The sequence below is a fragment of the Zalophus californianus genome, chromosome 12, assembly GCF_009762305.2.
Source record: "Zalophus californianus isolate mZalCal1 chromosome 12, mZalCal1.pri.v2, whole genome shotgun sequence".
In the NCBI taxonomy this organism is placed as follows: domain Eukaryota; kingdom Metazoa; phylum Chordata; class Mammalia; order Carnivora; family Otariidae; genus Zalophus; species Zalophus californianus.
This window is the reverse complement of record NC_045606.1, coordinates 40532956-40559167: the sequence shown is the minus strand read 5'-3', so window position 1 is coordinate 40559167 and position 26212 is coordinate 40532956. Positions and strand designations below refer to the sequence as shown.

Genomic DNA, 26212 nt, shown 5'->3' with positions numbered 1-26212 from the left:
AGGCAGACCTGCTCTGAATGTTTGCATTAATATAATAACTAAAATTAGTATAATTTAAAAGCCCAGGTGATAGGTAACATAAGTTCAACAAAGATCCATTTCCACTGGAAAAACACCTTAATAGAAGACATTACCAAGTTTTCTAATCAAATACTAAATGATCTAGAAGTCATTCTAAAACCTGTTGACAACATGTAGATTGAGGATGTGCTTTATGGAACTCATTGTGCTATTAGGTAAGACGCACAGCAGACAAGATGTCTGGAAGGAGGTTACAATCCAAGTGGTAAAACATATAAAAATAAAAGTTTAAATAACATTACAGAACAATGATAGAGGAGCTACTACGAGAACGGTGACAGGCCCATATAAAAGCAAACCAAGAGTAAACGATCATTACTAATTATATGTTTAATATAACAAGTAAAAGAGTTCTCCAGTCACAGTTTGGGTATCTGTACATCTCTATTATCATTTGCCTGCTTTTAGTTTTTCTAACAAAACTAATTACAGTATCATGTCCTGAATGCATCACTGGAAAAGTACGCATGTATACTCACACCAGATGGACAGACAGGGAAACGCCGACACATGAATGAGCTGTCCCTAATGGTACAAGTCATTCTATCTTACACCTGATGTTTGATAGTATTGTCTTGCGATGTTATTTAATTTTTATTCTTGTAGGTCTTGCCACTTAGGTTGTAACCTCCTTACAGATACTGCATTGGCTGTGTATCTTACATCATAGTAATTATTCCCTAATTTTCTTTAGCTGCTTAAAAGTCATTCTATTTTCTAGTACAAGTGGCCGATGAGATGTGACGCACCCCTGACAATGACTGTGCGGCCTCTGACGTTAAAATAAAAATACCCTAAGATCACAGAGCCCCAGGAGCTAGTAAATATCCGTATACATAGCAACATCTAGAGAAGTGATTCTTTAACCTCTTTAGGGTCACAGACCTTTGAGAATCTGACGAAATGCAAAGACCCTTCTGCTCAGAAAAATGCAAATACAAAATTTTGCGTATAATTTCAGGAGGTTTACCGAACACTCCACTCAGCGCCCCCAAAGTCATCATGTCTAAGAACCCCTAACACAGGGAGACCAACAGGGACAATGGCTGGTTATCACAGTTATCAACTCTTTCAACCAATCCATCAACAAACTATTTTAAGGGTTCGTTTTCCTTTGGTGTCACCAAGCATATTTTCACCTTGTGCATCAGGAAATTACAGATGCCAGAAATAAAAATGAACCATTCCATAAGTTTAGCACTGAGCTATTTGACTTAGAATATTGAAAAATTTCAGAACGATGGCTCCCTTAAGTCATTTATACTAAAATGTAAGGCTTTAGTATACGTAATAGTTCTCATTAAAAATATGACTAATTAGATCTATGTGTGTGTATATATATATATATATAAAATATAGGTACAGAGAATCATAAAAGTATGACTTTTTAATGAAAATACCAATTGTAGGATATCAGTTTATAATTTAACTGATAACCACAGTGTATTAGAAATTCTTTTTTTTTTAATTCCAGTATAGTTAACATACAGTGTTATATTAGTTTCAGGTGTGCAATATAGTGATTCAACAATTCCATATATTACTCAGTGTTCATCAAAATCAATGTACTCTTAATCCCCTTCACCTATTTTACCCATCCCCCCCACCACACCTACCTCCCCTCTGGTAACCATCAGTTTGTTCTCTATAGTTAAGAGTCTGATTTTCGGTTGGCTTTTTTTCTTTGTTTGCTTTGTTTCTTCATTTCACGAGTGAGATCATACAGTATTTGTCTTTCTCTGACTGACTTATTTCACTTGGTATTATACCCCCTCGATCCATGCATGTGTTCCAAATGGCAAGATTTCATTTTTATGGCTGAGTAATATTCCAGAGAGAGAGAGAGAGAGAGAGAGAGAGAGAGAGAGAGAGAGAGAGAGAGTGTGTGTGTGTGTGTGTGTGTGTGTGTGTGTGTGTGTGTGTGTGTGTATGCCCACATCTTCTTTATCAATGCACACAGGCTGCTTCCATAATTTGGCTATTGTAAATAATGATGCAATAAACATTGGGGTGCATATATCCCTTTGAATTAATGTTTTCCTATTCTTTGGATAAATACCCAGTAGTGGAATTATTGGATCATATGGTATTTCTATTTTTATTTTTTTGAGGAACCTCCATACTGTTTCCCACAGTGGCTGCACCAGTTTGCATTCCCACCAGCAGCGCACAAGTGTTCCCTTTTCCTCTACATCTTTGCCAACACTTATTTCTTGTCTTTTTGATCTTAGCCATTCTGACAGGTGTAATGTGATATCTCATTGTGGATTTGATTTGCACTTCCCTTATTAGTAGGAGCATCTTTTCATGTGTCTGTGGGCCATCTGTATGTCTTCTTGGAAAAAAATGTCTATTCAGGACCTCTGCCCGTTTTTTAATTGGATTATTTGATTTTTTGGTTTTTCGGTTATATAAGTTCTTTGTATATTTTGAATATTAACCCCTTATCAGATATGTCATTTGGAAACATCTTCTCCCATTCAGTAGGTTGTCTTTTTGTTTTATCGATGGTTTCCTTTGCTGTCCAAAATCTTTTTATTTTGGCATAGTCCTAACAGTTTATTTTTGCTTTTGTGTCCCTTGCCTCAGGAAGACATATCTAGAAAGATGTTGCTATAGCTGATGTCAGAGAAATTACTTCCTATGTTCTCTTCTACGAGTTTTATAGTTTCAGGTCTCACATTTAGGTCTTTAATCCACTCTGAGTTCATTTTTGTGTATGGTGATTGAAAGTGGTCCACTTTTGTTCTTTTGCATGTAGTGTCTAGTTTCCCCAGCACCATTTGTTGAAGAGACTGTGTCTTTTCCCCATTGTATATTCTTATCTCTTTTGTCATAGAAAAGTCACATGCATTGCTTTTTTTAAAATTCTGATTCTTAGGCTATAGCTCCAAAGATTCTGTTTTATGAGATATGGGTCAGGCCCAGGAATCTGCAGCATTTTTAACAAGGAGCAGAGCACCTGTTACAGAGGAGGTGCTCAAGAGTGATCACTACAAAAAAAAAAAAAAAAAAAAGACTCCATTACACAAATTTAAGATGTTTTTCTTCTGGCTTAGTTTATTAGATAATGCTATTCTGAGGTAACACCCTAATTCTATCATGATGAACGAAGAAGATATGTTTTCCAGAAATTCCCATTTATGAAGATTAATGTGTTACTCTTAGTAAGAATCTTTCCCTTCATAATAATCTTTGGTTGCATTCAAAGGGAAAAAAATAGATGCTGAGTAAGACAACCGCTAAAATATGAAAGAATACTGTCAGATTAAGATTACCAGAAAGCCAACACTTAGGTCTTCCAACGCTACCTGAATTACCAGTACAAAGTACCATGTTTGTAGTGCACATTTTACTTTGACTGTCATCCTCATTCTTTATTTCTTCAACAGAATGAAAGAAAAAATAAGCTTTTAAGCTCAAATATAAAAGCTACTCATCACAACTTTTCAGTTAAATAGTCTCAAATGTGGAAGACATAGCATTATGAAAGCCTCTAATGAAAAACTAGAGGAAACTCATTTATGGAATATGGTGTGCGTGCTTAAATTGTTTCCCTACTGATGTTGTACGAAATAAGTGTCCCCTGGAAACAGCAGCAGGGTAAACCAATGACCCCCAAATAGCTACACCAAAAATATGGCGGCCCGAAGGTTTTAGTTCAAAGAAAAAGTCTCTTGGAGTGGTTCTGCAAAGTTTACAGGTGTTAATCCATCAAATACATGTACTATGGTTAAAGACAAAAAGAGTTATAGGCCACCTGGAATTCACATCTATATAATTAGGTTAATAAAATGCTTCTCAATCGCTCCACTGATTAAAAAAAATACTTAAGGTTCCAAATATATTACTTGAAGAAACTTGAAGCTTTTTGCTTCTTTGCCTATTTAATATTTGAAAGGAAATGTGTTTAACCTAGAAATGTTGTGGTTTTATTTGCTTTTTGTTTATTTGTTTATGGCTCAGCTACAGTGGAAGAGAAACCATAAGTCTATATTTTTATGAGGTCCTTTTCAAAGTGTATGATCACTAAATTACAGAGAATGAAGAGCAGTGGTTCTCAGCCCTGCATGCACACTAGAACTGTCTGGAGAACGTTGAAAAAAAAAAAAAAAAATACTCCTGTCTGGGCCAAACCCCAGGCCTGTCTAACCATAATGTAGGGATTCTGGAGGCCCCAGCACCAGTCTCTTTTCAAAGCGCTCCCTAATGCACAGGAGGGTTAGAACCAGGGAGGAAGAGAGACAGATCATCCGACTGACATCACTGAGCCCCAGTGTGAATGAATGACTTGCTCACAATTAATTGTATGAAACAGAGGGCTCACTTCTGTTTCTCAGTGTGGTCCACATCTCTCCTTTGCCCCATGACATTCCTTCTAATCTACACAGTCAAGGAGATAAGGCAGACCACGGTACACCCCACACAGGACACCCTTGCCTGAACACTTCCAACTCTAAAGTGTCACTAGGTGAACAGGTCAACCAGAATTAGGAGCCAACAGATGTCAAAGTTCTGTTAATTCTATCCATAATGGGAAAATAAACAAGTGCATAATGAAGTAAGTTTAAAAATCCTGGCATGCTTGCTTTAGAATTGAAAGGTCAAAGTAAAAATACAGATTGCCAAGCAAAGTAATTGTAATTTGAGTTTTTCTGGATATCACAATACATGGGTAAAGAGCTATTAATAGGGTCAGTTGCTTTTTTAATCCATCAACACTCCACTTTTTAAAAAAAAAATTTGGTATATTTCTGTTGTAAGAACAGGGAGTAAAAATAGGAAGCACATGCTAAAAATCTGTTTAGTCTTTATCTTTGTTGTTTTAATTAAAGCCTTCAGTCCTAGAGAGAATCAAAGTGACTTACTGTCCCTCATCTCCTGGAATGTAAATTTGTCTTGCACACAGCTAAATTTCCACTTTTAAATAAAGGAAGGAGCACAGAGACGATGAGATTACCCAAAAATTCCATATAAAAATGGAATAGTTTAACTTGAGTGTGTATACATGGTTTGAATGATTCTGAGGATGAGGAATTCAGTAGGAGTCAATCTTAAAAATAACCCATTACATTTCAAAATCTGACCTATCATTTCAACTGGAAAATGCAAGGTGAGAGTGAGTTACATATTTCAATATCAATACTTCAAAGATGAAATCCAAGCTACTGAATTACTAACCTCTGATTCTCGATTCAGTTTTACAAAATAATTAGCTTAATGGAAACCATGGGTCCTCATGCCCTACTTTAAGAAGCACCTGCAAAGGGGTGCCTGGGTGGCTCAGTCGGTTAAGCACCTGCCTTCGGCTCAGGTCATGATCCCAGGGTCCTGGGATCGAGCCCCGCATGGGGCTCCCTGCTCAGCAGGGAGTCTGCTTCTCCCTCTGCCTGCCACTCCCCCTGCTTGTGCTCTCTCTCTCTCTCTCTCTCTGTCAAATAAATAAATAAAATCTTAGAAAAAGAAGAAGAAGAAGAAGCACCTGCAAATTCTGAAAGCCATGATGAATGTCAGTTTGACTGTAACCCAAGCCCTTCCATCTCTGGGGCAGGCCTTGCTCGATTTCATTCCGCCTGCTCCAAAGTTCTATTCAGTATCTGGTCAACAATGTCAGCAAACACAACAACAGCAATCTAAATTATTCCTTTTCATCTTATATTCTCTGGGGTTTTCTTGTTGCTGTTATTTTTCCTTCTTTTTGCCATAACATAATAAGCTAATTCATGCCTTTGTCTTAGTTTTGGAAGGAATTATATGCCAACATCTAGGCTACAGATACCCTTTTCCTTAATTTAAAATAACTATGAGGTTGCACACTACAGTAGTAAATTTGTAATCAACTTAAAGATAATGACTTAAAAGTACAATTAAACATGTCATAACACAAGAAAACCCTGGTAATTACAAATAGTACCATGCTCGCTGGGGTTTTAAACAGTAGCATAAAACTAAGAAAAATCGCCACCCAGTGATGCAAATGAAAACTGCAATTTGTTTTTGTGTAAAATGAGTACCCTGGAGGATTACTTCAACTTCATTACTGAATGAAAGAATAGCTAGTACCTTCTTATGTGAATAGGAACTGGTTACAAGGGAAAGGATGTTTTTCTATGAGGCTCTTTTCCCCCTTATCCTTATTCAGCACACTCGACATTTCACAAAGGCTAAAAGCTTTGGAAACCTTAACAGGGAAAAAGCTTTCTGTCCAAAAGTGAGCTAATTATATACCAACAGCCCAGATATTCCTATTATCAACACAGTGCCTAGGCTCTGCCTGAACCCTGAATTTCAAGTCTCAGGGTGTTGACTTCAGCAACCCAGCAATGCCATCTAATCTTTGCGACCTAAAACCTGTTTGTGTTAAGCAGGAAGGCTTGCCTAGGGTAAAAAAGGCACTCTCGAGTGGGAAAAAAGAGATAATTTATATTTCTCACAACATAATTTACTCTGACCATTTTAGAACAGGTTATGAAGACCACATACAATGATAATCTAACAAATTCTGTAGAAACTGTTATCGAGAGGAAGTTGTTGTCATAAATATAATTGTGTTTCTAAGTCTTCACTTGGTTGTATCACTTCCAAAACACAACAAAACCCACCATATATGTTTATTTTCCTGCAATGTATTTACTGCACGTGAGGACAAAGAAAGTTATGTGGCTATATGATAACCAAAATATACGTGTGCAAGTATGGGGCATGTTAATAAGAGCGTTTCAATATCTACCATTTGACCTATTTGGCATTTTCCAAAATATTTTACACAGTATGCACTGAGACTAAAGTACGTATCACTTGTCAGTATGTTATCACATGATAAGAAAAGAACAACTTAGCAGAACAAGTCAGCTTTAAAAAAAGATGTTACCATTTTAAAAACCATTTTTTAAGACAGCCTACCATATTCCTAATAATCTGTCCTGACTTTTACCAGTCAAATCAATTAAGTCCCTAACTGTCGATGCATTTTTTACTAACTAAATAATGTATACCATCTTCCAACCTCAACCTCATTAAGGAGATTACAGTTGTCTGCAATATTTAAAAATATTTAGAATATTATACACTACATATTACATACTGAAAACTTTGAGGTAGCCAAAATTAGAGCCCAACTTTATGAACAACAACACTCTTTCATTTAAAAAATGAAAACAAACACCACACTTTCTCTTCAGAACAGTAAGGAACACAATATAAAAAATGTTTAAAGAGCTTAAAATGTCACTAACGTCCTAAAAATTTAAAATGATATTATGATGTTAAAAAAAAAAAAAAAAAAAGATGGGTAGCTTAGTGGTTAAGAGGATTAGGCTCCAAAGTCAGATTGCCTGGACTACTTCTAGATCTGCTATATGTTAGCTGGAGCAACTCAGAAAAGTTAAGTCCTCACCTATATGTGGACATAATACTGCCACTGTTCTGAGCATCTTACACATGGTAACCCACTTAATCCTCTCAATAACCCTATGCAGTTGGTCCTATTTCTAAATGCCCTCCCACCCCCGGAGGTTATATACCTTGCCCAAAATGGTGAGGAGTGGCAAAGATACCACCCCAAAATATGCCACTTTGGCATAAGGATTATTTTGAGCTAAAGGCTCTTGAAAAACAGCAGGTGCAAAAAAGGGTTCTCTGACCTCCCCTTTCCTTCCTGAAAGCAGGAGAAAAAGCCCCCTATAGAAGATGCCAGGAGGAAAGAAACATTCTTATCAGCAGAGGTAGAGAACGGAGGCCAAGAGAACTCCGTACAAATAGATCCTGCTAAAATAACTCTTATCTTCCTTTAGTCTCCCCACATTCTTTACTCTTCCACAGTGGCCTCTTTGTTCAACCTGGTATATAAGCACGTAGGTTTTGCCACTTCTTTGGTCTTCATTTTCCTAGGGGGGCTCCCGTGTACGTGTGAAAACCTGCATGCTTCTCTCCCGTTAACGCATCCTATGTGTATGTACTTCTCAGGCCCAGGCAGAGACCCTAAGCGCAGCGAGAAGTTCTGCTTTCCCTCTAACAGAGACTCTGGCAAGTTGGAGTGCCGGGATACGGAGCTGATGGGCCTGGCTCGAGTCAGGATTCTTACCTGCGCTTCACGGTAGCGCCTCTGAAGTATGCCTGAGGAAGAAGGGAGGTGGTGTGGTCGATGAAAGAGGGAAGACACAGGAAGAGAGAGCTGACGCTGATGCTGGCTGGTGGCACCACAACTTCAGGAGAGTAAGCTCACAGGACAGTAGGAAGATGCGAGGATTTTTCATGGAAAGTGGTGAAGGGGTAGAACTTTGTACCTGGAGGGCAACAGGGCTAAACAGAGACAAGCTTCAACACTCATGGAAGCTGAAGGACCAAGGAGCCTCAGCAGACATCTAGGGGACTTGTCGTCTGGCTTGGATCATCTGAAACAGGGAGGGCCACCAGCTGCATTTCAAATTACATCGCTGCGGTGGAATGACGACAGAAGTGTCACCATGACTGCCGGGGACACCACTGCTGCAGGGGAGGTACCGTGCAGGGACAGCACCTACCCAACTCTGTCCGAGACGGTCCTAGGAAAATGCCCTTACAGCACAGCATGTCGGCTTTCGGGAAAGAGTACCCTTAGGGCTTAGGTATAGCCGATGGCACAGCTGGAACACGAGAGCAGATGAGAGTAATGAAGTGCTGGAAGTTTCCTCAGGAATTAGCAAATCTGAAAGTTTCTGTGTCTTCTGAGGCTCAGCTAAAGACCACTTCTTTTTCTTCTTTTTTTTTTTTTAAGATTTTATTTATTTATTTGACAGAGAGAGACAGCCAGAGAGGGAACACAAGCAGGGGGAGTGGGAGAAGGGGAAGCAGGCTTCCCGTGGAGCAGGGAGCCCGATGCGGGGCTCGATCCCAGGATCCTGGGATCATGACCTGAGCGGAAGGCAGACACCCAACGACTGAGCCACCCAGGCGCCCCTAAAGACCACTTCTTAAACCAGAGTCTTTTCTAGAAGAGGAAAGGTCCACAGTAAATAAGCTTCACCTGCTGAGGTGGAATAGCCTGGAAACCGGGCCCCTATTGGTCTAGCTAGCTAGAGTGAAGATTCTACATGTTTCGAGCCACCAGACACTGGAGGAGATTTCTGAAAGAGCAGCAGCTTGAGTGTTTTCAGCTGTGGTTAAAACTTACCCCTGAAGTGCTGCCAAATGGCAGCCCAGCGAGCCAGAGAGGTGAAGATGTACAAAGAGTTTCTGAGGCCCAGCATTAGAAGCTGCATGTGCTCTCAAAGATGTCTATGCACGAATCTCAACATCCTTTAGATGGCTATTTGAGTACAAAAACAGTAATGTTGATTTTGAATCACGAAACAAAAAGCAGCAAAGTTCTCTACATATGTGTTGAGACCACAGAGAAACACAGAACAGAGTTTGGAACATCAGGCTTGGTTGAAGCGAAGTTTGAGAGATGAATTTCTTGCGAAAGGCCTAAAGAAGAGACCAGAGGCATCCCTGAGGTTCAGTTAGTGAGGCTAATTCAGGAGGTACGAGGGAAGCAACACTGGCAACTTTCAAGGAACAGAAGTTGGGACTGAGGGAGCCAGTTCTGACCTGGAAGCCACGGCACAAATTCCTGAGTGGTAAGAAGGGCCAGATAAGCAGGCGTGTGCATGGAACCCCAGTTTATGCTCGTCAGAAAGTTCCCCAGGCAAAACCACTGGCCCTGGTCAAACAATGCCTCACAATTTTTGCCTCAGGTGTAGAGGATCTGGGCAGAGAGAAAACAGCTCTGCCCACCCGAGCTATTGTCCCTGTCCCAGGACAAATGAGGCAGATTCACAGAAAGTGCCAGAAGAGAAAGGGCATCTGCCAGCACTACATATTCTGGCCTGCCAGAACTCGACTGTGGAAAAGATGGGATATTCTAAGGTAACATTTAGCCACAAGAAAAACTCTAATCTGTCTCCCAGAGGTTAAGGCCTAGCAATGGAAGAGGGCCAGATGGGTGAAACCTTTGTGTCCTTTCTGTGAGAGACCAGATCCTAAAGAGAAGGCTGAAGAGGCAGACACCCAGCCACCTACCCTTCTGAAAGGGCGGGGAAAGAGGACTGGCAGGAACCCTGGCTCTGAGAGGACCTAAACTGAAAATTCAGGATCACCCTCAAATCCAAGGAGCCATCCTCCACTTTTCAAGACATATAGAGCATTTGCCAATACAAGGGGACCCCAGTCTGACTGGGCCAAGATGAAGACTGTAAGAGGTAGGAAACTGGAATCTGGAAAGGGGGACACCTGAGAAACATCCCAGGGAGCAAATACCCTATGAATTTATGCACATCCTGTCAGGGAAGGAGCTGAGTTGGGCAGGAGGAAGTCCAGAGTGGAAGAGGGTGCATGCTACGTGGGAACGTTAGGCTTTGGCTCACCATCCTCTGGGGAGAGAATTTCTGGGACGAACTATACAAAGACTGTAAATCTCTTCCTTGGGGGGAAAGACCCAGTGACATGAAGGAAATGTTATTTTTCAGAATTCCCCTTGGAAAGAGCATTGTATTTGTTTGAAAGAAATTTTTTTTTAAAGCCACCAAAATCGTAATAACTGCAGGTATCAATCAATTTTATAATAGAAAATAAACGAGTCTTAACAAACATGTAGGAGACAATTTAACATATTTAAAAAGTATACTTAATTCAGCAAATTATTTATTGGATGCCTAATTTAATTTCAGATGCTAATTTAAGAAGCAAGGTCTGGTGCTGTTTATAAAGCAGAACTTGATCTACCAAGGATCCTTCAAGACTTCTGGTTTTTCACAATTAAAAAGGTTCACCAGCTTATGTAGAAAAAAAAGGGGGATGATTTTATACATTTAATTTGAAGGATACAGCCAAGGTAATATATAAGAAGTGTATGACTTGATGATAATAATCTAAGTGATTAATGACCTTTATTTTTATAGATTTCATATACATAAATGAATTCTGGAATTAGTAGGAAATAATTTTTAAAAAATCAATCACATAATTTCCAAGTAATCTTTTAAAGGAAAAATTATTCAACCAATTATGATTTTGTTTCTTAAAAAGACTCACCTAAAAGGACAAATCCATCTGCTTCTGTATCTGGTGCAGAGGGCTTTTTAGATTCCGGAGATTTTCTGAAGAAGGGAAACATTGCTGCTGTCTGAAACAGAAACACTATATAATGTCAAGTTCAGATGAAAATGTAAAAAAGTCTTACCCTTTTTAGTAAAAAGCCAAACATAGAGATATCACAATAATTACTTTTAAGAATTCTATTACCAGACTTAAGAACATAAGCCCTCTCCAAGTGTCAGAAGACAAACCCAGATATTAAGGGGCACAGACTTCCAGTTCAAAATCATGTGTGCCTTGAACCGTGCAACCTTTATTAATTTCTGAACAGGCAGGAAATTATACATATAAAACTAAAATCAACAGATAACACCAGAATCTGGAAGGATCTTGCTAACTATAAATTGGACACTGGACTGGTGAAAGGAAAAACCAAACCAAACAAAAACTTGTCCAGGTTTCTTGTCATGCCATAACCAGCTTAAGCTTCATAAAACTGAGGCCACGTGAAAAAAAGAAAGGAAGGCACTTCTAACATCCTCCACAGTCAGTTACCTGATTCAGACACTCCAGGGCTGACTGTATCCATTGCAACGAACTTTAAATTCCCATCAATGCAGATCTTTGTGTTGGTAAGACTGTGTGCCCCAACACACACACACACACCCCACTTTTCTCTCTCTCCTCCCATCTTTGTATATTCAGGGAGGACAACAACTCCTAGAAAACAATGGGGAAGGAAGTTGGGGGGGAACCAGAGAGGACACATCACATTCCGAGGACAGTCCCTGTAAGCAAAGCAACGTAAGTCTTGGTGGCGGCAAGTGCTCCACATTTTAGTTTCATATATTCCACCCACACCAGAAAATGAAGCAGGGAGGGTAAATAAAGATTTTATCTGAGCAAAAGCCTTCTGGAAACGGAGAACTGTACTGGGGTTTGTGGAGGTCGACTTGCCCTGAGCTGTGGACCCGAATGGACAGTAACGGAGCTTATTTGTTGATAGAAAACATACAACTGGAGAAGAATAACACAAGCCATGTGATCAAGAAAATAGTTCAGTAAAGGAAAAGGAGCAGCCTCTGAAATCCTCAAAGAAAACACTTACAAGATACAGTGAGTGGTCTAAAGGAAAGGTCTGGAAATAGTTTGGCATCCTCAGCAGAGGACAAGGAGACACAGCCCATATGGAACTGGTGAAAAATGAGATTAGATGCAAAAGCAAATGCAAAAGATGAGAAGACAGAGTGAGATGCGAAGAATAACTGAGTAAGATGAAGAGAAGCGTGTGCGAGAAGGAAATGGTATCAGAAGAGATACCTGGTTGGCTTACAGGCAGGAATGTACAAAAACAGAGCTCAGATTCAAAGACTTGAAAGACTGGAAAAGGCAAGTGACTTCTCAACCCCAAGCAGTTGAAAATAAGACGGAGAAAGCCTTTGAAGGAACAACAGCGGATTAAAACCCAACCTCAGGTAAACATCAAATCAAGAATACAACCATTACACCTGGTATTAAAACCTCAGCCTGGTTCAATGCGGCATGTAGTCAATCCCCTCACTTGGGATAAAATGGTTCAGGAAAAACAGACGAAAAGGTTAGGTCTTCAGCTGAAGCCTAACAGAGAAAAGTTACCCTCATATAAGGAAAGAGGGAGCGAGGACCTGTGGGGTGAAAACAGTGAGGAATGTAGGCAATCTGAGAGATGTCTAGCAAAAATTGTAGGTCTGGTTTATGGACACATGAAGCCGACTGGAATCAAATAGCTAAGAAGTCAACAAAATGTTTGAGAGCTGTATGGCCAAAATGACCACTACCAGTCTGGATTAAAAGAAGATCAGCGTGCTTGAGTGGCTCAGTCTGTTAAGCAGTCGGCTTGGGCCATGGTCTCAGGGTCATCGGATCGAGCCCCGCATCGGGCTCTCACTCAGTGCGGAGTCTGCTTGAGATTCTTTCTCTTTCCCTCTCCCCCTGTTCTGAAATAAATAAATCTTTTTTTTTTTTTCCTTAAAGGAGGACCATGACTAGTGGATATTTAGAACAACCCTGGAGACAGAAAGTTGCCAGGGAAACTGCTCAGACCCCAAAGAGGGCCTATTCTCCAGTGCCCGCTTCAGTGATAGCCAAGGAAGTTACTAGAAAAGGAGGAAACTCCAAGAGGGTGGAGCCAATGGGCATGGAGAACAAGGACTGGGGGCCTCTCCCAGGAAGCAGAATCTGGGCATAATTAATAAACATCCTCCAACCCAAGGTGGGGGCCCCCCCAAAAGCTTGCTCAGTTCCATTTCAGAACTGCTACCACTCCATGACTATTGTATTATCTCCCATTCCTCCCCTTTCTGAATGAGAGTGGTTCGGGTAGTATGTTTCCCAGTTCCACCAGAGTGGGAGGGGACAGGGGGGTGGGTCATTTTAATTCATGAAGTCTCCAGGCCAAGAGATGGCACACCTGGGCCTGATGGAGAGATACTGGCCTTCGAGTATGACGCTGTGACCGTATGGCGCAGTTTAGATTACTGCCCTTAGGGAGGGGTGAGTTATCTTGCCTACAATGAAGAGAACTGTGTTATGTGGTGACCACAAATGAGAACCAGGGAATCATTAGGGTTGTTCACTGGTTCTCTGCCTTCTGGAGACATAGGACTGCAGTTTTCTTTCCTCCTTGGAGGTAGATGTGGCCATGTAGCTTGCTTAGTTCACTGTGTCATGTGCCATTAGGGTGCTACATCAAGGAGCTTTGTGAACACAGAGAAAGAGAAGCCCTTTAAAAAGCGGTTCCTGTTCTAGCATATAAAGAAAAGCATTCTAACAGAAGTATTCAAATTTCCAATATTTTTTTTAAGGTTTTATTTATTTATTTGTCAGAGAGAGAGAGCACAAGCAGGGGGAGTGGGAGAGGGAGAAGGAGGCTCCCCGCCGAGCAGGGAGCCTGGTGGGGGGGCTTGATCCCAGGACCCTAGGATCATGACCTGAGTTGAAGGCAGACGTTTAACCGACTGAGCCACCCAGGTGCCCCTCCAGTACTTTTTCATGTCTGGCCACAAAACAGAAACAGAATGAACATGGAAATTATAAAAGTGGTTCTGTTAAGTCAGTCTCAAGCCCCAAAAGTTTAAATATGTTGTTATAAAAGCCAGACCAAGGGGCACCTGGGTGACTCAATCAGTTAAGTGTCTGACTCTTGGTTTCTCTTTTTAATGCAAGTGTTTTGTACAGAATTTGTAACTTAAGTAATTAAGTGAAACATTTAAATTTTTCATGACCTAAAACATCAAATTTAAACTATACACAGGCTGCATCAGTTTGTGTTTCTTAAAACTCAATAATGAGAAAACAACTAAAAAAAAAACAGGGCAAAAAATACGAACAGACACTTCACCAAAGAAGATATGTGGATGGCAAACAATCACATGAAAAGATGTTCAACATCCTTAAGCAATAGGCAAATGCAAATTAAAATCTCAGCAAGATACCACTATATACCGATTAAAATATTTAAAATTTAAAAGGCTTGCCATGCCAAGTGTTGGCAAAAACGTGGAACAACTGTAAGTCTTGTATACTGCAGGAGGTGTGTAACACAGTACAACCACTATGAGTAAGAGTTTGGCAGCTTCCTGAAAATATAAACATACATCTACCATATGACCCAGACCTTCTCCTTCAGGTATTTACCTAAGAGAACTGAGAGCGTATGTCCACACTTGTACACAAATGTCATCCAGCTTTTTTAGTAATAGCCCAAACTGGAAACAACCCAAATGTCCCAAACCAGGTAAATGGATACACTCTGGCATATCCATAATACTATTTAGCAGGAAAATGGAATGAAGTCCTAAGATCTGCTACAACATGCATGAATCTCAATAGAATTAAGCTAAGTGAAAGAAGCCAGACAAAAAAGAGTTCATACTGTATGATTCCATTTATATGAACTTCCAGAAAATGCAAACTAATGTATAATGACAGAAAGCAGATCAGTGGTTGTCTGGGGAATGGGGAAGGGGGGGGTGGAGGAAGGAGGGATTACAAAGAAGCACAAGGAAACTCTGGGGCTGATGAATAGTGATTGTGGGGGATGGTTTCAGGGGCATAAATATATCTCAAAACTCATCAAAAGATACACTTTCAATATGTGCAATTTATTGTATGTTGATAATAACTCAACAGAGCTATTTTAAAAATTCGTTATTAGCACAATATCCTAGATGTCATATAAATGTTTAGTTCACATGATTCGGAAAATTGTCTCAAATCTCTTAAACCTCTGTGTGTGTGTTACAGATACAGTCTTTGTATAAAAGACAAAATGCTTCTTTTCTCTGTGTATCCACACAAAACTGAAAAATAAAAGGACAGTGTCTTCACTTTTAATGGTATGCAGAGAAGGCATATAAAAGGGCTAGCTTGATCGCTAGACAGGGCAGATCCTATTGCTCTGAAAGGGCCAAGAGTAGGGCAAGTAATATATTTATTTTTCCCTATTATTCTAAGGCTTACCTATTAAGTAATATTACCCATGACAAAAGGATTAAGGCAACCTGGTTTTCTCAATTTATCTTCTTTCAATTTCAATAGACTACTAGGTAATGTAAAATGCACATACACTGCAATTCCTATCTGTGATTGATCAACAGCGGCCACTTAACTGTAATAACATACAAGTTTCCCCTGCTATCTGAACGTAGAGCACTTCTATAAAAGCTTTTTCTAAGCCCAAATGGCATAAAATGAAAAAGCAATTATCATTAATTTGTATGGAAAAATTTTTGAACATTCCCAGACCCCCAAAATAACTTCTCTTCAGCTTTTCAGGTACCTTAGGACACATCTTGCTAAGGGATACACAAAATAAATCCAGATAAAGCACAGATGCTCGGGGACACAGTGGAGACCTATGGCAGTTTGATGTGGAGATGCTGAGTGCAGTTCCCAGGGAAGGTGCCTGGCAGGGTCCCTCTCGTTGCTTAGGATGCACACTGCCTCTATAATAGCTTGCTGCAAACACTGAGCCCTATTTTTACTTTTTGCCTTTTTATCATAAAAGTGGAAAATCCTCTTCAGACTTGTTTCAGTTAGCGACAACAGGTACTAAGGTAAGTCTGTCGTAAGAGCAAAGCAGTGTCATGTGAACTTCACAGATAGGTAGCCTTGAGTTCAACGTCATCTGCTGGGTAAGGTACAGACAAAAGCAAGGAGGAAGGCCTTTCCTGTAAGAAGGGTCACTATGAACAAAGAGTACAGTGCGCTTAGAGGACAGCAAAGGGATTAATCTCAACAGAGGCATGCACATGAGCAGCAGAAATAAAGACTGCAAAAGAAAGGTGGAGACAAATTATTGAAAGGGCTGAAGAGTCAAGAGTATGTTAGCATATCCACAGTAGCAGATCAGGATCTGTTTAATGTTACTGCAGGATCTTGAGGGAAGACGTGTTTCAGAAAGATTAAGTTTAAAATAATATGCTGAAGAGGCTGACTGAGAGCATCGAATCAAGAAGTTAGAGAGCTGCAGCCAAAAGGGAATGGATGAAGATGGGAGATGTTTGAATGAAAATAGAAGAGATGTGCAGAAATACAGAGTAAGACCCAGTGACTCTCAGCTCTACAAAATGCAGATGGAAACCACAAGGCGTTCAAGCCTGAATAAGAGTTCAAGCCTGAAAGAAGAATGTGATATTGTGATATTATGAATAAGAAAAGTTCATTTCCACAGAGGAATTATAATGAATTCTGTTTCAAACAAGCTAGATGTAAAGGAAATGTGACTTGTCCGAATGTAAATATGTAAAATGCAGTTAGAAAAATAGGAACCAGTGCCCCAGAGAAAAGGAGTTGTTAGCACCTAAGTGGTGGCTGAAATCATGAACATCAATGGTATTTCAAATGGAAAATGTAAAAGTTCAAGGACTGAGGTCATGATCTCTAAGATCTCAAATTATACTATGAAAATACATCCCCTTAATTACCGCCAAAGTGATGTGTACACTCCCTTTTCTTCAATATTTTCCAAAAACATACTTGGCTGTCTTATTAGGACTTAAATGTTAACTCGACTATACTGTTTCACGTTTCAAAACTGCAGAAACAACTGACCTCTTCAGCATAACCCAGGGGTGGTAAATTCAAATGCCAAGCAGCTAAGTATGCGTGAAGCCAGCCTCCTGTGAGAAAGAAGGAGTGAAGGGGAGTCCCGTCTCCCACAGGCACCTCCAGAAAGGGAGGGGGGGAGGGCAGAAGGGAGGGAGACACATACCCAGGGAGCCGCGAGGAGGAGCCCTTCACCAAAACAAGGCCTGTGAGGGCTTGATTCAGAACCAGTGAAAGAGAGCTTTTGATGGTTTTGAGCTAGGAAACCCTGGACTCAGATTTGCACTCACTGTTATGGCCAAGCTAAAACCAACAATAAAAACAGTAACAACAACAAACACAAACGGGACCAGGCTGAAGCTGTGGTTAGCTCATCTCTCCCCCATGAAGACGATCCCAAAGCATCTAGAAAGCTCGGTGGAATGCGGCCTGACCGTCCAAAGCTGCCTCAGATTGAAGGGCCCATTTTAAGGCCTGTGAGTGGGCCCAGGAGCCTGGGGCCCTCTACTGCTGCTCCTGCTGGCTCAGCCCCCTTAGAGAATCTTCCAGCTAAAGTGATTTATTTTTCCTCAAATATTTTTTAAATAAATCATTTTAGCTGATATGATTTACTTATAATTCTTTAATCATCTGTTTTAACATCTTTTTTGTATATTCCTTACAGTACGTCTTTTTACTGTATTTGTTTTATACTATTTTATTCTTTCTGTAGTTTTCCTTATTTGTTTCTTTAAAAAAAACTAGCAGCCTTTCTAATTATAAAAGGAATTTCTATTTTTTGTGTGTGAAGGGGTGGGGGGGGATAAGCATGTTTATACTTAGAAAACAAAAATACAGAAAAATATACACCAAACCTAATAGCTGTCATTACCAGGATGCGTGTCCAGTTTATATTCACTGTAGAGTTCTTTTGTAGTATTCCCGTTTTTCTATTTAAAAAACAAAACAAAACAAAACAACAGAAGGCACCTTTGGTGTTTCTGATCATAGTTTCATGAAGGAATGTGGGCCCAGTGTCACCAACTCTGATTTTTCAAGACAAAGTGGAAATCGAATTATTTTGGAAAAAAAGCTAGTTTTTTGATGATAGCAACAAACTGAAAATATTTAAAAGATACTTCACAGACTGAATAAACTCTCCACAAACTGGATGTGGCCTTCAGGTGTAAAGTGTTAAACCTAGGCCAGGATTGTGTGTAACAGCTTCAATCTAGTCAGCATAAAGAAAAATTGTGAAAGGCTCTGAAATTTAGTGCATCTTCTGGCTAGCTTATTCATCTGCGTTATGGCAACTTTTGTTTATCTTTGACTAGGTTATATCACCACTCTGTAGGAGGTAACTTGTAGAAAATGGATATCATGCCAATAATTCCTATCCACAGAAATGTATCTGGTAAAACGCATTAATTACTGCTCTGTGGGACAGTGACCAGTTTTGCCTCCATTTATAAATTCAACATTTCCTTCTTTGACTATAAATGTGGGGTGATACTCTGAGTTCTCTTTTGAACCAGTTATATCTTACAAGTTCCCTCCTCAGAGTTCAGTAGTCTTTGACAGATTTTTACATTTGTATGACAGAGATGATTTTAACCCCTTTTAAAATTTATCCATTAACTTTGGACTACTAATTAGGATTACCCAAAGGTTTTCCTCTGTTTTGCCATCCCAGATAGGTTTTTTATTTTTGAAGGTTTGTGATACTGTTGTAATGAGGGAAAGGTATGGGTATCTGAGAGGATAAGCAAGTGGGGGACAAGGAAAGACCTTGATGTCACAGACAAGCTCCCAGGAAGTCTGAAAGCCAATTAATTGAACTGAAGGATTAACATAAATTTTATTTCCAGGGCGCCTGGGTGGCTCAAGTCGTTAAGCGTCTGCTTTCGGCTCAGGTCATGATCCCGGGATCCTGGGATCAAGCCCCGCATCAGGCTCCCTGCTCGGCGGGAGGCCTGCTTCTCCCTCTCCCACTCCCCCTGCTTGTGTTCCGTCTCTCGCTGTGTCTCTCTCGGTCAAATAATAAAATATTTTTAAAAAATTATTTAAAAATTGCATTTCCACCTCTGATTTTATGCTCAGACCAGCCCCTCCCCCTCCAAAACACTCAGGAAACAAACAAACAAAAACAAAGAACTGAGGGCGCCTGGGTGGCTCAGGTGGTTAAGCGACTGCCTTCAGCTCAGGTCATGATCCTGGAGTCCCGGGATTGAGTCCCCCATCGGGCTCCCTGCTCGGCAGGGAGTCTGCTTCTCCCTCTGACCCTCTTCCCTCTTGTGCTCTCTATCTCTCATTCTCTCTCTCTCAAATAAATAAATAAAATCTTAAAAAAAAAAAAAACAACAAAGAACTGAATCTTGGATCTATAGCTGTTTTCCAAACTGCAGGTCCCAACCGTTTAGCAGAAGTAAACTCAATTTAGTGGGTCATGACCACATTTTTAAATAGAATGAAATAAGAGAAAAAAAAAAAGAAGAAAGGGAAAGGGAGGAAAAAGATTATCAGAGAGTATCATGTATGGCAAATAATGGTTTATGAACTTTTGCTTTGGAGGCTAAGGTCATGATATGAAACTTATCTCTTAGTTTGGGTTGCAGGCAAAAAGTTTCAAAGCCACTAATCATACTGCAGTGCTCACATAACCCGTAAAAGGATTGTGAGACATTATGCACCCCCTTGCATTTTTAAGGTAACATCTAAAACTTTCCACTGAAAATTATAAAGGATGTAGTTTCTAGCATATTATAAATATTCAAATGTTGAAATAAAACTGTTTTAACATTCTTTTAAACTTCTCCAATGGAATCTAAACACCAGAGCATTTTAATATCCACCATCAACCATTTTAAAAACACAAGAATAAGTTCTTTTCTAACAGTAGGAAATTTTACATTGCTCTTTTTTTTCCTTGAACAAGTATTTCCATTCCATTTCCGCTGGTCTGGAGCAGCTCGGAGATGTCCTCAGAACACACCAGCTCAGTTTTTACAACACACCCAGATGAATACAAAGTGGTGATGGCAACCTCACTTTGAGGAGAGCCTGTCCTTTAATGTAACACTTTTAAGCTTTTCACTTGTCACCTAACTGCAAAGTGACAACATGCGCATATATAACAGCCATTATAAGTTGAAGTGATAAAGGGGTGCCTGGGTGGCTCAGTCGGTAAGTGTCTGCCTTCGGCTCAGGTCATGATCCCAGGTCCTGGGATCGAGCCCCGCATTGGGCTTCCTGCTCAATGGGAAGCCTGCTTCTCCCTCTCCTTCTGCTCCCTCTGCTTGTGCTCTCTCTGTCAAATAAATAAAATCCTTATAAAAAATATTGAAGTGATACGATTTAATAAAACTCACTTCCCTAACGTGACGAATATAGTTGCTTTTAGCAAACTGATAAGTTAAACAGGTATGATTTTCAGCCTAAACAGAGTACCTAAAGTACTTAGAAAGTTGGAAGATCTTGAGCTACAAATTCATAATTACATAGCACCAGGCTAGACAGGATTCTGGAAGAGTGCAAAGAGCTCCAGAGAACTTCACAGTGAAGATTTCACACGGGGGCCATGTTGGAACTTTTTTTCTTCATTTTGTACGTTTTGTTTGTTTTTTTTTTTCTTGATCTGGGTTGCGGGGGTGGGCAGTGTTTCTAGTTTATCACCACAACTTGGTGACTTTTAACAGTTGGCTTTACTTGCCATGGGGAGCAGCACAAAGGCTTCATCTGATAATCTCAACTGCCAGCTACTCATTAGCGTGTAAGATGCATACCACCAGGAGCTGTTTGCAATCATTAGCTGTCGCTATAATAATAGAATCCTGCTATCTTGGAAGCATTACATAATCTGACATTACTAATTTTCTGGAATTTTCTCTAGTGGAATTGCTTTTCAAGCATATGACAAAGTCATCTTGAAAAGTCACAAGCTGGTCCAAGAAAGTTTTAGAACAGAACATTCCTTCTTCTCGTACCCTTTTTACATCATTGCATACAGACAATCTCACTAAGAGTAAAATGGACCTCATGCAATTTTACTCTCCTCCATTACTTTGTAAATAAATATGACCCCCAATTACCAGGGAGGTTTTATGTAGTTTTATTGTTATTGTTGGATTTGGGGATTTTTGTTGGTTTGTTTTCCTTTTAATTAGCTATCCTATTATTTTCAGAATCAAGACTGGTATCCTGGCAGTGATAACAACTGGCTGCTTTTCCCTCTCCTGTCCCTTATTCATAAAAAAAAAAAAAAAAAAAACAGCATAATAATAATGTCTCCCCTGACTCTACTAATTTAGGAAGGCAAAATCTCAGAGGAGTTAAGATGGCAGAGGAGTAGGGAGACCCTAGGCTTACCTCCTCCCTGGAACACAGCTAGATAAATATCAAATCATTCTGAACATCCAAGCAATCGATCAGAGGACTGAGAGAGTGAAAATGCAAAACTAGAGCTGAAAAACACACAAATAAAAAACCGCCACATCGTGGAAGGTAGGAACTGCAGAGAGTTGATTTGGGGGAGAGAAGAGATGTGGGTGCTGCATTGGGGAGGGAGTCCTGATTGCAGAGAGAGGAGTGAGAGAGAAAGAAAGAGTGGGAATGGGCGCACAGAGAACTGCACAAGAAAAACTCTTCCCTAACACCACTGACCGAGAAAAGGAGAAGAGTGGAGCATCAAGTTCTTATTAATAGTGAAATGCAGGGTGTGAAGTTTCAGAGATCACAAAGTGTGAAGTTTCAGAGGTTGGCAACATCACCAGGGTCATGCCTGGGTCTTAGCAGTGCTCCAGTGGGGAAGGAAGGCAGAGACCCAGGAGTGGGCAGTGAGGTCTGAGGATCCCCTGGGTCTCATGTGGAAAGCCAGTTTCCCTGCTTGGAGTACATTTGGGAGAGGGGTTGCTGTGACCTCTCCAGGGGCAAAGGACCCAGAGGGCGCCAATGAGCTGCCCCATTGGCTAGCATAGGAACAGAGGCGTTGGCTAAAGCAGTGAGTCTTGGCAGGCTTTCTGCTATGCCTTGCCATGAACTCTAAGCCAGTGTGTGGTCGCACCTCTGATTTCTGGGACGAGCCTCTGGACAGCTGCAGCTCAGCCAGACCCTCCGCCAGGAGATCAGCGTGGATCCCGCCCATGGGGATCTCTAAAATTTTGAGTTTTGGAACCCAGCCTGTGCCTGAGATAAAACACGGGAGTGCCATACCAGCTGGCAGGCAGACCGCTCAGAGGCAAGCAGGGTGAAGACAGGGATCTAACAGAGGCCAGGGACACAGCAGAGGTGATTGTGTGCTCTTCTGTGAGGGTTTCCTGAAGGCTGGCAGGTGCCAGCTCCCCATCCCAGGAGGAGAGAGCAGGGCAACGCCATTTCCACCTGGCCCATCAGGGCTGAAAAACTTCAGGGACCAAAACAGCACCACCTAGTGGAGAACGAAGCTGCTTACATCAAGCCCCGCCCCCTTGTGCCTTGCAGGTGCATCTCCACTAGGGCAAGTCCACCTGAGAATCAGAGCAACAGGCCCCTCCTTCAGAACACCAGCACAAACCCCTTGCAGGCACCAAGTCTACAGATCAGAATATGCAAAGCTTCAGCTCTAGGATAAATAGGATCTATCTTCCTTTTTATTTTTATTTTTTATTATTATTTTTAATTAAAAATTTTAATTTTATTTTATTATTCATGTATTTTTACTTTTTACTTTTTAAAATTTATTTAAATTTATTTTTTTTAATATTTTTTGGATCTAGCTGCTTTTAACAAGCAGACCAAAACATACCTAGGATCTAGATTCCTTTCCCCCCACCCCCCGCCCCCAGACAAAATGACAAGATGGAGGAACTCACCCCAAAAGAAAGAACAGGAAAAAAGTCACAGTGAGGGATTTAATCAATACAGACACAAGTAAGATGCCTGAACTAGGATTTAAAACAACAATTATAAGGATTCTAGCTGGGCATGAAGAGAGCATAGAAGACACTAGAGAATCTCTTACTGCAGAGATTAAAAGAACTAAAATCTAGTCAGGCCAAAATTAAAAATGCTATAATCCAGATGCAAACCCAAACAGATGCCATGACAATGGAAATGGATGAATCAGAGGAAAGAATTAGTGATACAGAAGCTAAAATTATGGGAAAAAATGAAGCTGAAAAGAAGAGGGAAAGAAAAGTATTGGATCATGAATACAGACTTAAGGAACTCAGTGACTCCTTAAGGCATAATAACATTGGTATCCTAGGAGTCCCAGAAGATGAAGAAAGAGAAAAAGGGGCAGAGGGTTTGAGCAAATTATAGCTGAAAACTTCTCTAACCTGGGGAAGGAAACAGAAACTGAAATCTAAGAAGCAAAGAGAACTCCCATTAAATTCAACAAAAGCCGGCAATCAGCAAGACATATCATAGTCAAATTTAAAAAATACACAGACAAGAATCCTGAAAGCAACAAGAAGTACAAGGTAAGACAGATCAGGTTTACAGCAGATCTGTCCATAGAAACTTGAAAGACCAGAAGACAGTGGCAGAATATATTCAACGTGCTGAATGGGAAAAAATATCCAGCCAAGAATACTTTATCTAGCAAGGCTGTCATTCAGAATAGGAGAGAGAGTTTTCCAAACAAAAACTAAAGGCGTTTGTGACCACTAAACCAGCCCTGCAAGAAATATTAAAGGAGACTCTCTGAGTGGAGAAAAGACCAAAAGCAACGAAGACTAGAAAGGAACAGAGAACACCAGCAGAAAAACCAACCTTACAGGTAACACAATAGCACTAAATTGATACCTTTCAATAATCACTCTGAATGTAAATGGACTAAATGCTCCAATCAAAAGACATAGGGTTATCAAGGGTGCCTGGGTGGCTCAGTTGTTAAGCGTCTGCCTTCAGCTCAGGTCATGATCCCGGGGTCCTGGGATTGAACCCCGCATCAGGTTCCCTGCTCCGTGGTAAGCCTGCTTCTCCCTCTCCCATTCCCCCTGCTTGTGTTCCCTCTCTCGCTGTGTCTCTGTCAAATAAATAAATAAAATCTTAAAAAAAACAAAGAAAAAAACAAAAGACATAGGGTATCAGAATGGATTAAAAAAAAAACAAACAAGACCCATCTATATGCTGCCTATAAGAGACTCATTTTAGACCTAAAGACACCTCCGGGTTAAAAGTGAGGAGATGGAAAACCATCTATCATGCTAATGGACATCAAAAGAAAGCCAGAGTAGCCATACTTATATCAGACAAACTAGATTTTATTTATTTATTTATTATTTATTTATTTATTGAGAGCGAGAGAGACACACATACACACGGTGGGGGGGAGGCAAACAAAAGGGAGAGAATCTTAAGCAGACTCTGTGCTGAGTGCAGAGCCTGATGTATGGCTGGATCTCACGACCTTGAGATCATAACATGAGCCAAAATCAAGTGTCAGATGCTTAACCAAGTGAGCCACCCAGACGCCCCCAGGCAAACTAGATTTCAAACCAAAGACAAGAGATGAAGGAGGGCATTATATCATCCAAAAGATCTAACAATTATAAATATTTACGCCCCTAACTTGGCAGCACTCAAATATATGCAACAATTAATGACAAACATAAAGAAACACATTGATAATAATACAATAATAGTAGGGGACTTTAACACCCCACTTACAGCCATGGACAGATCATCTAAGCAGAAAATCAACAAGGAAACAATGGCTTTGAATAGACCAGATGGACTTGACAGATACATTCAGAAGATTTCATCCTAAAGCAGCAGAATACACATTCTTTTTGAGTGCATATAGAACACTCTTCAGAATAGATCACACACTGAGTCACAAATCAGCCCTCAAAAAGTACAGAAAGACTGAGATCATACCATGCATATTTTCAGACCACAACACTATGAAACTTGAAGTCAGCCAGAAGAAATAATTTGTAAAGACCACAAATACACAGAAGTTAAAACACATCCTACTAAAGAATGAATGGGTTAACCAGGAAATTAAAGAAGAAATTAAAAAGTACATGGAAGCAAATGAAAATCAAACATGACAGTCCAAAACCTTTGGGATGCAGCAAAGACAGTCCTAATATGGAAGTATATTGCAATGCAGGCTTTCCTCAAAAAGCAAGAAAAGTCTCAAATACACAAACATAGCCTTACACCTAACAGAGCCAGGAAAGTAACAGCAAATAAAGCCTAAAGCCAGCAGAAGAAGGGAAATAAGATTAAAGCAGAAATAAATGATACAGAAACAAACAAATAAAAAAAACCCACTAGAACAGATCAACGAAACTAAAAGCTGGTTCTTTGAAAGAATCAATAAACTTGATAAGCCCCTAAGCCAGACTTAACAAAAAGAAAAGAGAAAGGATTCAAATAAATAAAATCACAACTGAAAGAGGAGAGATCACAACCAACACCACAGAAATACAAACAATTATAAGAGAATATTATGAAAAATTATTTGCCAACAAACTGGGCAATTTTGAAGAAATGGACAAATTCCTAGAGACATACAAACCATCAAAGCTGAAACAGGAAGAACAGAAAATTTAACCAGACTCATAACCAGCAAAGAAATTGAATCAGTAATCAAAAATCTCCCAATAAACAAAAGTCTAGGGATAGATGGCTTCCCAGAGGAATTCTACCAGACATTTAAACAAGAGTTAATACCTATTCTTCTCAAATTATTCCAAAAAATAGAAATGGAAGGAAAACTTCCAAACTCCTTCTACAAGGCCAGCATTACCTTGATTCCAAAACCAAAGACCCCACTAAAAAGGAGAATTACAGGCCAATATCCCTGATGAAAATGAATGCAAAAATTCTTAACAAGATACTAGTAAATCAAATCCAACAGTACATTAAAGAATTATTCACCACGATCAAGTGGGAAGTATTCCTGGGCTGCAAGGGTAGTTCAGTATTCACAAATCAATCAGTGTGATACACCGCATTAATAAAAGAAAGGATAAGAACCATATGATCCTCTCAACAGATGCAGAAAAACATTTGACAA

The 26212-nt window shown here is 40.1% G+C and overlaps 1 protein-coding gene across 1 annotated transcript in view; it reads right to left on the bottom strand.

The window, feature by feature from the left end:
* UMAD1 (UBAP1-MVB12-associated (UMA) domain containing 1) overlaps positions 1-26212 on the bottom strand; it is a 214447-nt gene that overhangs the window by 174557 nt on the left and 13678 nt on the right. Inside the window, exon 2 of the mRNA XM_027572954.2 lies at positions 11134-11224. Within this exon, the coding sequence (XP_027428755.1) occupies positions 11134-11215 (82 nt within the window). The 5' untranslated portion in view covers positions 11216-11224. The remainder of the gene's footprint in view (positions 1-11133; positions 11225-26212) is intronic.